Here is a 16,680-nt window from a genome sequence, read left to right as displayed (position 1 = left end):
CTGCTGATCCAAGCACTTATCATATACTGCCTTGAGAATCAGCCTCCTTGCTCATCTCCCTGCCTCATAATAATAATAATAATAATAATGGCATTTATTAAGCGCTTACTGTGTGCAAAGCACTGTTCTAAGCGCTGGGGTAGATACAAGGTAATCAAGTTGTCCCACGTGGGGCTCACAGAATTAATCCCCATTTTCCAGATGAGGTAACTGAGGCACAGAGAAGTTAAGTGACTTGCCCAAAATCACACAGCTGACAAGTGGCGGAGCTGGGATTTGAACCCATGACCTCTGACTCCAAAGCCCGGGCTCTTTCCACTGAGCCACGCTGCTTCTCATATCTCTCATATCTCATAACTCATACTCTCCGCACTCCAGTCCATAGTTTTCATTCAGTCTGTCATGTTTGCTGAGCACTTACTGTTTGCAGAACACTGTGGTAAGCACCTGGGAGAGTACATTAGAACAATAAACAGACACATTCCCTGCCCACAATGAGCTTACAGTCTAAATGGGGGGAGACAGACATTAATATAAATATATGAATTACAGATATGTACATAAGTGCTGTTGGCTGGTGTGAATAAGGAGAGCAAGTCAGAGTGATGCAGAAGGGAGTGGGAGAAGAGGAAAGGGGGGCTTAGTCCGTGAAGGTCTCTTGGAGGAGGTGCACTCTGAATAAGGCTTTGAATGTCTTATGCCATCGAGTTGTCTTCGACCCATAGTGATGCCATGGACACATCTCTCCCAGAACGCACCACCTCCATCAGCAGTCGTTCTGGTAGTGTATCCATGGAGTTTTCTTAGTCAAAATCTGGAAATAGTTTACCATTGCCTCCTTCTGCACAGTAAACTCTAGTCTTTGACTCTCTCCCATGCCGCTGCTGTCGAGCATGGGAGAGTTTTGAACTGTAACAGATTGCCTTCCACTCACTAGCCACTGGCCAAGCTAGGAATGGAATGGATATGTCACTGCCCGACTCTCCCTCCTATAGTAAAGACTGGTAGAGTACTGGAAACTCTCCCAATGTGACCCTGAGAGGGGACGGCTCTGAATAGGGGGAAGGTAATTGTCTGTAGAATTTGAGGAGAGGGCAGTCCAGACCAAAGGGTCAGTGGTGAGATGGATGAGATCAAGGTACAGTGAGAAGGTTAGCGCCAGAAGAGCAAAGTGTTAAGGCTGAATTGTGGTATGAGTGGGCTAGGTGATTGAGTGCTTTAAAGCCAATGGTGAGGAGTTTTTGTTTCCCTCTTAAGTGGATGGGCACACTCACTATATTGTCCGGATCATTTATCTAAAAGCCTATTCCATCCATAACCCCTCATTGCCTAAGAACCTGCAGTGGTTGCCCATTCATCTCAGCAACAAACAGAACTCTTTATCATAGGTCTTAAAGCACTAAATCAGCATGGCCTTAACCTTGCTGACTTCCTACTCCAACCCTGTTCACTCACTTCGCTCCTCAAATGTCAGTTTACTTAGTACTTAATTATTTCTGTACTCACCCCAGTGCTCACATCCTCCCACTGGCCTGGAGCCCGCCCCCCCCCCCCCCCCCCCGCTTCACATATGACAGACCACCACCCTCAAAGCCTTACTAAAGTCACATCTCCTCCAAGAGGCCTTCCCCTATTAAGCATTCTTTTCCTCGGATCCTTCTTCCTTGTGTCTCCTGTGCACTTGTATCTGTACCCTCGTTGTACTTGACATTCACTCCACTATCACCTCCACAGCACTTATGGTCAAATCCATAATTTATTCGTTTTAATGTCTGCCTTCCCCCTAGATTGTGAACTCATCTTAGGCAGGAACCATGTGTATCAACTCTGTTGTACTCTCCCAAGCACCAAGTACAGTAAGCACTCAATAAATAGAATTGATTATGAGCATGCCTACTGGCATATGTCTCATCTCCCCATCTGTTTTGTCATTCATTCATTCATTCAATCGCATTTCCAGCGCTTAGAACAGTGCATTGCACATAGTAAGCGCTTAACAAATGCCATCATTATTATTATTTCATTCATTCATTCAATCGTATTTATTGAGCACTTACTGTGTGCAGAGCACTTGGTATTTAATGAGTGCTTGGTATTTAATGGTATTAATGGTACCATTAATTATGGTATTAATGTGTTTGGTATTTAATGAGTGCTTACTGTGTGTAGAGAACTGTACTAAGCGTTTGGAAAGTACAACTGGGCAACAGATAGAGACAGTCCCTACCCAACAATGGGCTCACAGTCTAGAATGGGGAGACAGACAACAAAACAAGTAGACAGTCATTAGTCCCATTAGTCAATTAGGTATGGAGGGGTGAGGGGCTTGGTGACTAAGCTTTACCGTTGGAATAAACCACAATATTCAGGGTCAAAGTAAAAAAACATTTATTAACATACAGAAAAACATCTAGTGCAATGGACTGTGATTCTGTTAATCCCTAAAGGCAGGGGCAGTGAGATCTCTAACACTATTTAAGACCTTAACCCAGGGGCATTGAGAATTTCCCAGACCCAGGTTAGTATTAATAATAGTAATAATAACAATTATTATTATGATTATGGTATTTGTTAAGCATTTACTATGTGCTAAGCACTGTACTAAGCACTGGGTTGGACACAGTCCTTTGTCCCAAGTGAGGCTCATAGTCTCAATCCCCGTTTTTCAGATGAGGAATCTGAGGCTCAGAGAAATGACTTGCCCAAGGTCACTCAGCAGACTAGTGGTGAAGCTGGGATTAGAACCCATGACCTTCTGACTCCTAAACCCTTGCTCTATCAACCACGTCATGCTGGTGTTCAGTCTGACAGCGGGTTTAAGGCCAACAAGAACAACCCCGGTAAAAGGGTTTCCTTCTGCCAGACTGACTCTATCCTCCTTTTGGATCACAGGCAGCAGCAGGGGACAGGTGTTCCCCCAGCCTTTTATACTATACTTGTTGACTGTTACATCTAGCTTCTTCGGTCTAATTGTCCTAATCTATCAACTAGATTTCCTTTGTGTTCGGTTCTTAGGAGGTGTCTCACCTGGGGCCCCCTGTCCTTGTGTCAACATTTGGTCAACACAGGAGCCTGTCTGGCTGGTTGGAATCCCAGGAAGAGATAAACTAATGGCTTTAAGTTTACCAAGTTGTTAAGGCAAGGTGCAAACTGCACTCTTCACCATCCTATTCTCTCTCCCTTCTGCAATCAATCAATCAATCAATCGTATTTATTGAGCGCTTACTGTGTGCAGAGCACTGTACTAAGTGCTTGGGAAGTACAAGTCGGCAACATATACAGTCCCTACCCAACAGCGGGTTCACAGTCTAGAAGAACTGCAGCACCTATGCACTTACTCTATAGCCCCTAGCCACTTAAATACTCCTCTCACTGCCCTGTACCCACAGTATTTGTGTACATATCCTTATGCCCTTGTTATTCCCTACCTGTAATTAATAATAACAATAATAATAATGATAATAATAATGGCATTTATTAAGCACTTACTATGTGCAAAGCACTGTTCTAAGCGCCGGGGAGGTTACAAGGTGGCCAGGATGTCCCATGGGGCGCTCACAGTCTTAATCCCCATTTTACAGATGAGGTAACTAAGGCACAGGGAAGTTAAGTGACTTGCCCAAAGTCACACAGCTGACAATTGGCAGAACCGGGATTTGAGCCCACGACCTCTGACTCCAAAGCCCAGGCTCTTTCCACTGAGCCACGCTGCAGTGAGCCCACTGTTGGGTAGGGACTGTCCCTATATGTTGCCAACTTGTACTTCCCAAGCGCTTAGTACAGTGCTCTGCACACAGTAAGTGCTCAATAAATGCAATTGATTGATTGATTGACAAATAAAACCCAATCTGGCTCTAATGGGTTTGTTCCACCTTTGCTATGCCTCTTTTTGTCATTTCTGCCTCGTTACATCCCCGTCTTCACAGACCTATGAAATACTCCTTAGGAGAAGCAGCATGGTCTAGTGGATAGACAGTCGGACCTAGGAGTCGGAAGGACCTGGGTTCAAATCCCTGCTCTGCCATGTGTCTTTCCACTAGGCCACGCTTCTTAGCCGCTCTGTGCCCTAGTTCCCTCATCTGAAAAATGGGGGTTAAAACTGTGAGCAACCAGATTAGCTTGGGTTAACCCCAACGCTTAGGGCAGTATCTGGCACATAGTAAGTGCTTAACAAATACCATTAAAAAAAAAAAAGAGCAATCCTCTAGACTGTAAGATCATTGTGGGCATGGAACATGTATACTAACTCTGTTATACTGTACTCTCCCAAGCACTTAGTACAGTACTTTGCACCCAGTAGGCACTCAACATTATTAACTGATCACAGCAGTGTGATTAATTTGCAAAGCTCCTTATCTTAAATCGATGAATCAACGGTATTTATTGAGCAATTACGATGTTGTAAGTGCTTGAGCGTTACAGTTCAACAGAATTAGCAGACATCTTCCCTGGCCATAATGAACTTACGGTCTAGAGAGGGAAAAAGACTTTCATATGAATTTTCTTGGGTTTGTGCCCATAGAGCACATTCATACACATTTACTATTCCTAAACTGCAGCGGTTTTTGTTGAGGTTCACAATCTGTTGAGCTACAATATTCCGGTAGATCAGAAACACACACAACCTGAACAATACTGAACCTACCATACAGCCCAGCAGTATGCCATCAGTGATGGAGAAAAATGACACAGGCTATACAGACAATATTCTAAACTCTACAGTGGTTATTCAATTACTATTAACCTTGTAATTCATTTCATTGTCTGTCTCCCATGTTAGATTGTAAGCTCACTTAAGGCAGAATGAATCATTCAGTCATATTTATTGAGAGCTTACTGTATGCAGTGCACTGTACTAAGCGCTTGGGACAATACAATACACCTGTCCACATGTTTTGTTTTGTTGTCTGTCTCCCCCTTCTAGACCGTGAGCCCGTTGTTGTGTAGGGACTTTCTCTATATGTTGCCAACTTGTACTTCCCAAGCACTTAGTACAGTGCTCTGCACACAGTAAGCGCTCAATAAATACGATTGAATGAATGAATGCAATATAATGGTAAACAGACACATTTCGTGCCTAGAATTCTATTCTATTCTGTTTTATTTTGTTAGTATGTTTGGTTTTGTTCTCTGTCTCCCCCTTTTAGACTGTGAGCCCACTGTTGGGTAGGGACTGTCTCTATATGTTGCCAACTTGTACTTCCCAAGCACTTAGTACAGTGCTCTGCACACAGTAAGTGCTCAATAAATATGATTGAATGAATGAATGCAATATAATGGTAAACGGACACATTCCGTGCCAACAATTGTATTCTATTCTGTTTTATTTTGTTAGTATGTTTGGTTTTGTTCTCTGTCTCCCCCTTTTAGACTGTGAGCCCACTGTTGGGTAGGGACTGTCTCTATATGTTGCCAACTTGTACTTCCCAAGTGCTTAGTACAGTGCTCTACACACAGTAAGTGCTCAATAAATATGATTGATTGATTACAATTTAGAGGAGGAGATCATGTCTGCCAACTCAACTGTTCTCCTAAGCACTAAACACAGTACTCAGTAAACAGTAAGTAGCACATAAGTATGATTGACCTTAACCCTACAGCCTCTTCCCCCACTAATGTTCACATCTCAGTCAACAACAACAGAGTTTCGCTCTGCCCCCCAAATTCACAACCTCGGTTTCATCTTTGACTCTTCCATATCTTTCCTCACTCCCACTGTTCCATTTCCCGTTAGTTAATCTTGCCACTTGTTCCTGTATGGTGTGTAGCTGTTCTGGTCATACAAACGGTACCATCGGTCTCCTTGCTAGCCTCCCTGACTAGCTTTGCTCACCTCCCAACTCTCTTGCCTTCTTACTGTGCCTTGATCTCATCTATCTCACTGCTGAACCCTCGCCTGCATCCTGCCTCTGGCCTGGAATGCCCTCCCTCCTCAAATCCAACAGACAATTACTCTCCTCCCAGTTCAAAACCTTATTGAAGGCACATCTCCTCCAAGAGGCCTTCCCTAAGCCCACCCACCTTTCCTCTTCTCTCCCACTCCCTTGTGCATCGTCCTGACTTCCTCCCTTTGTTCATTCTCCCCGTCCCAGCCCCACAACCCTTATGCACATACCTGTAATTTATATTAATGTCTGTTTCTCCCTCTAGACTGTAAACTCTTTGTAGGCAGGGAATGTGTCTGTTTATTGTTGCAGTGTACTCTCCCAAGCAGTGTGGCTCAGTGGAAAGAGCCCGGGCTTGGGAGTCAGAGGTCATGGGTTTGAATTCTGGCTCTGCCACTTGCCTGCTGTGTGACTTTGGGCAAGTCACTTAACTTCTCTGTGCCTAAGTTAACCTCATCTGTAAAATGGGGATTAAGATTGTGAGCTCCATGTGGGACAATCTGGTAACTTTGTATCTATCCCAGCACTTAGAACAGTGCTTGGCACATAGTAAGTGTTTAATAAATACCGTTAAAAAATACAGTGTTTTGTGCACAGTAGTGCTCAATAAATATGATTGAATGAATAAATTCTAGTACACACTGTTGCATGTATCATCTGCCTGAAGTATTGTTCCAGTCATATCTTGCTTTTCCTTGTAACCTTCCATTTCCTTCCTGTGGCTCCCAGGATCAAGCAAAAGATCACAGTCAGTTTCAAGATGCTCTACCAACTTACCTCATCTTACAAAGTATCCACTCCGTTCGCTATTTCAAAACTCAGGTTCCCTTTTCCTTCTAAGACAACCTTTTGCCTGTCCCTCACTCTTGACTCCCTCCATGATATAATGTACAATTTAATATGGGAATATATAATAATGGTATTTGTTAAGCGCTTACTATATGCCAAGCACTGTTCTAAGTGCTGGGGCATCTAGCAAAAACTATCATCATTTTTATTCAGGGAGCAGTGTGGCTTAGTGGAAAGAGCACGGGCTTCAGAGTCAGAGGATGTGGGTTCGAATTCTGGCTCTGCCACTTGTCAGCTGTGTGACTTTAGGCAAGTCACTTAATATATCTGAGCTTCAGTTACCTCATCTGTAAAATGGGGATTAAGACTGTGAGGCCCATATGGGACAGCCTGATAACCTTGTATCTATCCCAGTGCTTAGAACAGTACTTGGCACATAGTGCTCAACAAATATCATCATTATTATAATTATTATTGCAATGTCTATCTCCCCTTCTAGACTGTCAGCTCCTTGTGGATGGGGAATGGGTCTCCAGGCACTTTGAACAGGGCTCTGCAGACAGAAAGCACTCAATAAGCGTACAGTGCTCTGCACATAGTAAGCGCTCAATAAATACGATTGATGATGATGATGATCGATTGAGCACTGTTCTAAGAGCTGGGGTAGATACAAGGTAATGAGGTTGGACACAGTCCGTGTCCCTCATGGGGCTCACAATCTTGATCCCTATTTTACAGCGGAGCTAACTGAGGTACAGAGAAGTTAAATTACTTGTCCAAGGTCATCCAGCGTACACTTGGCAGAGCTACAAGGTATATGTAATTACCTACATATCCTCACTTATGCTGATCCCCCAGATTGAAACCAGCCTCTCTTCCCAAACCAACAAGATCACAGCTCTCCTCACACATTCAAAGCACTCTTAAAATCACATCTCCTTCACCAGGCTTCTTCGGATTAATTTCCTCAGATCCTAATCTGTAGAAACCCATCAATCAACTTTAGTATTTAGGAATTTATCTAAACCAGCTCTCAGCACTCTTTTATATTCTTTTATTCTTTTTTGAGAAGCAGCGTGGCTTAGTGGAAAGAGCACAGGCTTGGGAGTCAGAGGTTGTGGTTTCTAATCCCGGCTCCGCCACTTGTCAGCCGTGTGACTTTTGTGCAAGTCGCTTAACTTCTCTGTGCCTCAGTTACCTCATCTGTAAAATGGGGATTAAGACTGAACCCCACGGGGGACAACCTGATTGCCTTATAATAATAATAATGATGGTATTTGTTGAGCGCTTATTATGTGCCAAGCACTGTTCTAAGCGCTGGAATAGATACAGTGGTTGTCAGACTGTCCCACGTGGGGCTCACAGTCTTAATCCCCATTTTACAGATGAGGTAACTGAGGTTCAGAGAATCAATCAATCAATCGTATTTATTGAGTGCTTACTGTGTGCAGAGCACTGTACTAAGCACTTGGGAAGTACAAGTTGGCAACATATAGAGACAGTCCCTACCCAACAGTGGGCTCACAGTCTAGAAGGGGGAAGTTAAGTGACTTGCCTAAAGTCACACAGCTGACAAGTGGTGGAGCCGGAATTCGAACCCACGACCTCTGACTCTGAAGCCTGTGCTCTTTCCACTAAGCCACACTGCTCCCTTCATAATTGGTCTTTGTTAGATACCCCAGTGCTTAGAAAAGTGCTTGGCATATAGTAAATGCTTAACAAATACCATTATTATTATTATATTCCCATATTAAATTGTACATTATATCATGGAGGTGGGATTTCAGGAGTTCTTCGATGAGACTGTATTATGGACAGGGAACATTTCTGCTAGGTCTGTTGCACATAGGTGCTCAGTAATTGCCATTGATTGATTGATGGGGAGAGTTGGATTCTGTTGGATTTGACAACAGGCTTTTGAGTTGGAGGAACCACAAGAGCAAGGGGATAGAGGCAGAAAAGTTGAAAGTGAAGTGCAGCTAGAAGTTCAATTTTGAAGGAATGAAGAGAAGAAATTTGGAAGCGACTGGGGAAAAGAACAGATAATAAACTGAGTGAGTTTGTGGAAAACACTGTAGCAAAATTATGAGTGACTGAGGAATCATTCAAGATGTGGGAAGACCACTTATCTTTCTATCTCAATAAATATTTCCATAAATATATTCAGTGTTATGTGGGGTTACAGTCTTCATGAATCCCTCATTAAATAAATCTCAAGTTAGAATGTGCATGCTTTGACCAATAGTGTACTCGTGCATTTTATAGTTCCGTCCTGAATCAAAATGGACATATGTTTGGAAAAATTCTCCTAATTCCTCACAATATTTGATCCAAAATGTACAGTGAAAGCACACAATATGAAAGAATTGAGTTTAAAATTGGAACTAAGTGCTGAACATTTTATTTTAATCTAACGTAGTCAGGTTTTGGACCAGAGGTTTTTATACTTCCTATTTCTGGAGGTCATTCATGTTGGCTCTATTGAGTTAGGTTGAGGGGGGTGAATCGCAACACACATGTTCCAGTGTTTCTTGCCTTCCTGCCTTTTGAAATCAGAAGCTTTTCTAGTTTTCGTTTTATGAAGATCCTCCAGAGTTTTCACTTTTATCTAAGATTCTATATAAAAACATTTGGAAGGTGAATTTGTTTGGAAAAGTTATTCTCAGTTTTCATTTATCTTTTGCTTTTTCTCTTTATAAATTGCTTGGTCTTTCCTTCTTTTCTGGAAAGAGGCTTTTCCTTCTAATTCAAAAATTATTTAGGACTCCCTTGGGTCTATTCCAGACCACAGTGAATGAATATATTGAGTTTTATGGCATCATCTCATAATTAAGCAGGAAAGCACACACACAGATCTCTTCTGGGCGATTGCTGATTGGAAGGTATTATGAAGCTTGAGGCTAAAGGCCGATGATTTTAAAATCAGTGAAGTTGAAAACACATTATATATTCCTTGCAGAATGTCATCTTTATATCATGAAGGAAAAATAAATGTCTTTTAAAGTTGATTATGTACAAATCTGAACTTTTGATGACTATTGTGCTATGTATTAAAGCATTATCTGGAACAGTAATTTCTTTCTTGTAGGGTATTAGTCTTAGAAAACATGATGCATGGTATTATGTGATGTATTGTATGTATGATGTATTGTATTATTTTAATACCCTTTCCATTATCAATTTCTTAGCTAGCTAGCTGATCTTTAGTGATTCATTACTGACCAGGGTCATCAAGCAGGCATGTCTGAAGGATTAAAAAGTAGTATATGGATATCAAAAACAGAAGAGAAAAACCCCCAAGGATTTCACATAGAATAAATTGATATAGTTGGCATATTGAAGGAGCCTAAACATTTTACTTGTAGGGAAAGTGTCGTCATCAGGAAAAAAATGAAACAGGTGCCTGTTTTATCTAAGTGAATTGCTTGAACTGCTCAGATATGTGTCACAATTAACTGCCTAAATGCATCTTGGATTTACTGGATTTTGAATTTCCATATACCCTTACAGTTATTTGAGTTGGTGATGTCATGGCAGCAAAGATTTTTAAACCCCTTCGAAGCCAGTTTCGAGACCATGCATAGCACAGTCACTTTAAAGGTAGTAACTGGACTATCTTATTTCTTTTCAGGTATTCAAAGCTATGAATATCCCACAGATCAGAAACCCTTCCCTGCCTCCCCCAGAAAAGATGCCTGAAGTGTTTTCTGCGAAGATTGCTCTTCTTGGCGCCGGGCCTGCAAGTATAAGCTGCGCCTCTTTCCTGGCTCGCCTAGGCTATTCGGACATCACTATCTTTGAAAAACAGGAATATGCTGGTGGTTTGAGGTAATTGCTGCACATAGTTTGTATACCTAGTGGAGAAGAGTATTCAGTGGAGGAAACAGCGTGGCCTCGGGGATTATAAAGAATTGGAAATTCTATGGCCCTGGGAGTCAGACGGACCTGAATTTTACCCCGGCTCCGGCTCTTGTCTGCTGTGTGAACTTGGGTGCATCACTTTCCTTTTCTATGTCTGTTACCTCATCTGTAAAATGGGGATTAAAACTGTGAGCCCCATGCGGGACAAGGACTATATCCAACCCAATTTCCTCGTATCCATCCCAGTGCTTAATGCAGTGCTAGGCACATAGAAAGCACTTAACAAATGCCACAATTATCATTATTAGTTGTAGTATTCTTAGAGGGAAGGTTGCTGTTTGGATGTGTGCCAATTGAAAACAGAGGGCTGAAAATATTTTCAGTTCTTTATAATATACAAATTAGCTTCTCTTCAAAAGTTTTGTTTGCAAGTATATATTACTTTTCACGAAAAGACTCATATTGAATTTTGGAAAGTCACTGTGATTTTCTCTTGGGAGAACCTTATGTATGGCTTCCTCCCACCCAAAAGATCAGGGAAATTAAATGTAGAGCAAATTTTTAAGCATATAAATACCTCTCTGCAAAGTCCCAGTGATTCAGTCCACTTTGTTGTCAGTCTACTGCTTTTTTGCATATAGAAGAAAATGTTGGGGAATATGACTTTTTCCTTTGACATTCAATGCATACTACCATAGCTGTTACAGTCTCCCTTAGTTTCATAACTAAGGTAACTGAAATTCCCAAATTGGACAGATTAGCCACTCATATGTTTTCAGGGTTCTTTCATGCCACCCAAATCCTGGAGGTGGGGGAAGGCTAGAAGGAAGACTTCACCTATGGTGATAATGGTGGTGAAAGCTATTACTGTTGCCATCTGAAGAGGAGGAATGTTCTTTCCTAATGGTATCAGCAAGCAGCTGCCACCCCTACCACCACAGCATCCTGATGGGGGAACAGAACCTTCCGGACCATGGATTGGAATTTCTGGTGTGGTGGGAAAAGTGTCATCCAGTTGCACTGGAAACTCCCGTCAGTGACCAAGGAAAGTTATTTGTGTCAGGGGTTGCAGCTGCCTCTACTGCTTCTTGCTGGTCAAAATCACTTCCTAGGACCACACAGCCCCTGTGGCAGAATAATAATGATAATCATGGTATTTGTTAAGGGCTTACTATGAGCCAGACATTGTTCTAAGCACTGGGGAGGATACAAGCAAATCAGGTTGAACACAGTCCCTATCCCACATAAAGGTTCACAGTCTTAATCCCCATTTTACAGATGAGGTAACTGAAGCCGAGAGAAGTTAAGTGACTTGCCCAAGGTAAAGCAGCAGGCAAGTGGGAGAGCTGGGACTAGAACCCAGGTCCTTCTGACTCTTAGGCCCATGCTGTATCCATTAGGCCAAGCTGCTTCTCTACGGTGCTGCTGGCCTAGGAGCTGAGGGAAGGAGGGATTTCTCTCGACAGCCACCCACCTTAGAGTAAGCACCCCTTTGAATAGAGGCTAATTATTATTAATATCATCATCATCATTGTTATTTCATTTGTTTAAGCACTTACCACATGGCAAGCACTTTTTTAAGTGCTGGGGTTGATAGAAGTTAATCAAATTAGATTACCTCGTTCTCGTACCTCGTTCTCGCCTGTCCCGCCATCAGCCCCCGGCCCACATCATCCCCCGGGCCTGGAATGCCCTCCCTCTCAACATCCGCCAAGCTAGCTCTCTTCCTCCCTTCAAGGCCCTACTGAGAGCTCACCTCCTCCAGGAGGCCTTCCCAGACTGAGCCCCTTCCTTCCTCTCCCCCTCGTCCCCCTCTCCATCCCCCCCATCTTACCTCCTTCCCTTCCCCACAGCACCTGTATATATGTATATATGTTTGTACATATTTATTACTCTATTTATTTTACCTGTACATATCTATTCTATTTTATTTTGTTAGTATGTTGATTTTTGTCTCCCCATTTTAAACTGTGAGCCCACTGTTGGGTAGGGACTGTCTCTATATGTTGCCAATTTGTGCTTCCCAAGTGCTTAGTACAGTGCCCTGCACACAGTAAGCACTCAATAAATACGATTGATGATGAAATTGGACACAGTTCCTGTCCCAGAAGGGGCTGGCATGGTCGGTGTATATCTGGAATGGCCAGTTGCCACCTGTGTCCAGTCCCCAGGGACAGCCTGTCCAAGTGGTGCCTCAGTCCTGCCCTCGTCAGCCTCAGATGAGCTCACCATGCCGCTCTCAGTGGAGGTCATCGGAGAGCACACTTTAGTGGAATTCTGTTCTGTTAGGCCACACAATGTCCAGTAAGCACTCCAGGAGATGGTCTGTCTAAGTTGACTCCCAGGAGGTCCTCCGGCCCACACTGGCAGGGTCTCTCAGAGCATCGCACATTCAGCCACCAAAGGCTATGGCCGGTCTTTCTCATAAGGAGCAGAGTCCCACAGCTATGCCTGGGGGAGCCCACTTAATGACTCTCTCTATTGGGCTTTTTTTCCCGTAATTCTTTGCCCTTACCACATCATATGCCTTTAAGGCCCATGGGCCAATCCTCATCTATTTTCCCCATCCCTTCTCCCTCCGAGGGAACCCTCCATTCTCTTTAGGAGGGAACCTACTGCTCATGGGGTCTACACCATATCCAATTTTAGTGCTGCTAGCTCATGCTGATTCATAATGGCCCCCTGAGCAGTATCTCAGAATCCTCCTGTTTGCTTGGTAAGTTCCTGTAAAATAAAACTCCTCCAAATCCCCTGCTTTTCTGATGCTTTCCTGAGAAGCAGCGTGGCTCAGTGGAAAGAGCACGGGCTTTGGAGTCAGAGGTCATGGGTTTGAATCCCAGCTCCCCCACATGTCTGCTGTGTGACCCTGGGCAAGTCACTTAACTTCTCTGAGCCTCAGTTACCTCATCTGTAAAATGGGGATTGACTGTGAGCCCCACATGGGACAACCAGATCACGTTATATCCCCCCAGCGCTTAGAACAGTGCTTTGCACATAGTAAGCGCTTAACGAATGCCATCATTATTATTATTATTTAGAGTAGCCCCTAGCAATAGTGACTACTTTATACCCAGCCTGGGAAGAATCGTTGGGCCGGGGAGCTAAAAATGAAGGGACATGGGAGAAGAAAAAGTGGTGGAGGAGGACGAAGTATGTTCTCTTCTTCCCTGTCACCTCTTTTCCATTTTCCTTCCTGCTTCCCTTTTCTTCATTTCATTTTTCATCTTCTCTTCAATCCATTTCCTCTTCTCACACTTATGTTCCCCTTCTCCCCTTTATGTTTATATCCTATTTATTGTCCACTCCATTTTTTGTCTCTTCTGCGTTGGCCTCTCAGAGGCCCTGTGTCCATTCTGCCTAGCCTGACCAGGAAACCAATGATCTTATATAAGTCACCAGCATGAGACTTTTAAATTAGTTTATAAATTATTTGGGTATATTATTATCCCAGAGGCATCACAAGCTAATAAACCAATGGTAACAGAGAAAGTCAGGAAAGGTATCTTACGTGATTTTAAGAGGTTTTATAGAGTGTCACGTATGACTGTAAAACAATATAAAAAATGGTGTTACTAATGAACAGACTGAATAAAACAAATCAAATAGAAGGAATACAGGAGCAAACTAATATTTTATTTTTTTAAAGTTTTTTAACACTTTTCTGGAAATTGGTGATCTTCAAAGCATAATTAGTAAAATAATTAATTATATTTTTATGATTGTGCATTTCTAACTAATAACTAAGTCCTCAATATTTCACATTTATGATGTCTACTCTGACAGTCTTTGAAAAGGCAACTTTCTCATACTTAATGATCACACAGAATAAATTTAATTATGCTAGGCTGTTATTTCTGCTTATGTTTTACAAGTCTGCTGGCACCTCTAAATGTGTGTTAATATATTTTAGAATCTGAAGATTGTTTAAATGGTAAGATGGTAAAAACAAGATAAATGAGCATGAATATAAAGACTATATTGTACAGAAGTATAAAGAAAAAACATCATCCCTTAAGCAGATTCCTTGCGAGATAAAAGGTTACAAAATCCTTGAGTGGCAAGGAATAGTTGAATGCCTATCATAGGAGCAGATAATCATCACTTGATAAGTAGGCAAACTGTATTTAAGCTAAAGTAATTAATCAGGTTGCTAGAATAACAAACCTGATTAATTACATTAGTTTGAAAACAGTTTTGCTACTTATCAAGTGATGATTATCTTCTGGTATGATAGTCATTTAACTCCGCTCAATAATTTTACAAATATCAACTGTCACCTTTGGGGAATTACCCACTTTGTGTAGGCATATTTGGTAAAGTAGCAGGTCTGTCCTATTATTCTGCTGAAAATGAAGCATCCTGTTTCCTTTAAAAGAGCAGTATACCACCTCTTTACTGACATGAAGGGAAAAAAAAAATCTAACACCTTCTGTAAATGAAGGATTTTGTATACTTTTCAATTATGCCTATCAGTGAATGAATAAACTAATTTAAACAACATAAGCTTTATCCTTGCCTATCCTGGCAGACTACAAAGGACATCCTTAACCACAAATTTGCATTCCCAAGCGCTTAGTACAGTGCTCAGCACACAGTAAGCGCTCAATAAATATGATTGAATGAATGAATGAATTCTTAATTTCCCTCCTCCTAAATAAGACCTATTTTAAAAGGAGTATAATTTTGATGGAGGTTTTTTGGAGCTGTCTTTTCCAATTCAGGTGTGAAGGTAATTTAACTCTATTGTAGATCCTTTAGTTTTACTTTTGCTTCTCATCCAGATCATGCTGCTCTGGAATACATCATTACTGTAATTCTTTAGATGGGATTTTTCACCTTTTAATTGTTGGGAACACTCTCTAATGTCTAAATTACTGAGATTTTGAGAATCAGCGTGGCTCAGTGGAAGGAGCACGGGCTTTGGAGTCAGAGGTCATGAGTTCAAATCCTGACTCCACCACTTGTCAGCTGTGTGACTTTGGGCAAGTCACTTCTCTGAGCCTCAGTTACCTCATCTGTAAAATGGGGATTAAAAGTGTGAGCCCCACGTGAGACAACCTGATTACCTTGTAACCTCCCCAGAATTTAGAGCAGTGCTTTGCACATAGTAAGTGCTTAATAAATGCCATTATTATTATTATTATTATTATTATTATTATTATTATCATTATTGTTATTTGGCCAGTCTCCCTATAGAAGGGGGAAGAGAGGAGAGGGCCGTTTATCTTAGAACTATATAAGTGAGGATGGAATTCAGTTGTAATTGCAGCTCCAACACTTTCCTGTTAATTTATTTTCTCACTTACGCAGTTGCCTTTTATTCTCCAGTCCTTGCAAACAAGTCAAAGTGGCTAAAAGGATTAAATTAACTTTGTATTTGAAATCAATTGCTTCAAAGATGTGATGTCAAGCTTTATCCTTCTCTCTCCTATATATCTACACAGATTGTTGCTTCCCAGGTGAATTCCTGCAAACTAGTTTTAAAAGAATTATGGTGACTGGTGAAAAACATGGTGGGTTAATCCCCATGATATCAAAGGACAACCTTGTTAAGTAGATACGCTAGCCAATTTATAGACAATCACTAGTTGCAGCCTGCTTTGTTCTTTTCATTCCCTCATTCTGCCTTGGAACATGAAATAAAAAGGGTTGAAAAGGATTATTGGAATCATAAAAGATCAATAGCATTAATGAATAAAAAGCCAGAAATAGACGTATATTTATATAGTATTTCTCCTATTCAGACTGACATTCATTCAATTGTACTTATTGAGCGCTTACTGTGTGCAGAGCACTGTACTAAGCACTTGGGAAGTACAAGCTGGCAACATATAGAGACAGTCCCTACCCAACAGTGGGCTCACATCATCATCATCATCATCATCATCATCATCAATCATATTTATTGAGTGCTTACTATGTGCAGAGCACTGTACTAAGCGCTTGGGAAGTACAAATTGGCAACATATAGAGTCAGTCCCTACCCAACATTGGGCTCACAGTCTAAAAGGGGGAGACAGAGAACAAAACCAAACATACTAACAAAATAAACTAAATAGAATAGATAAGTACAAGTAAACTAAATAAATAAATAAAAAGAGTAATAAATATGTACAAACATATATACATATATACAGGTGCTGTG

At 41.6% G+C, this 16,680-nt stretch overlaps 1 protein-coding gene and 1 non-coding gene across 2 annotated transcripts in view; one reads left to right on the top strand and one right to left on the bottom strand.

The window, feature by feature from the left end:
• DPYD (dihydropyrimidine dehydrogenase) overlaps positions 1-16,680 on the top strand; it is an 884,509-nt gene that overhangs the window by 272,460 nt on the left and 595,369 nt on the right. The window contains exon 6 of the mRNA XM_038745292.1: positions 10,306-10,502. Coding sequence (XP_038601220.1) covers positions 10,306-10,502 — 197 coding nt within the window. The remainder of the gene's footprint in view (positions 1-10,305; positions 10,503-16,680) is intronic.
• Positions 908-1,045, bottom strand: LOC119927467. The gene has a single exon (XR_005450468.1). It is a non-coding gene; the product is annotated as a small nucleolar RNA SNORA7 (small nucleolar RNA).

The sequence above is a fragment of the Tachyglossus aculeatus genome, chromosome 4 (genome assembly GCF_015852505.1).
Source record: "Tachyglossus aculeatus isolate mTacAcu1 chromosome 4, mTacAcu1.pri, whole genome shotgun sequence".
In the NCBI taxonomy this organism is placed as follows: domain Eukaryota; kingdom Metazoa; phylum Chordata; class Mammalia; order Monotremata; family Tachyglossidae; genus Tachyglossus; species Tachyglossus aculeatus.
The sequence above is the reverse complement of the archived record's forward strand: the minus strand, read 5'-3'. Positions and strand labels throughout refer to the sequence as shown.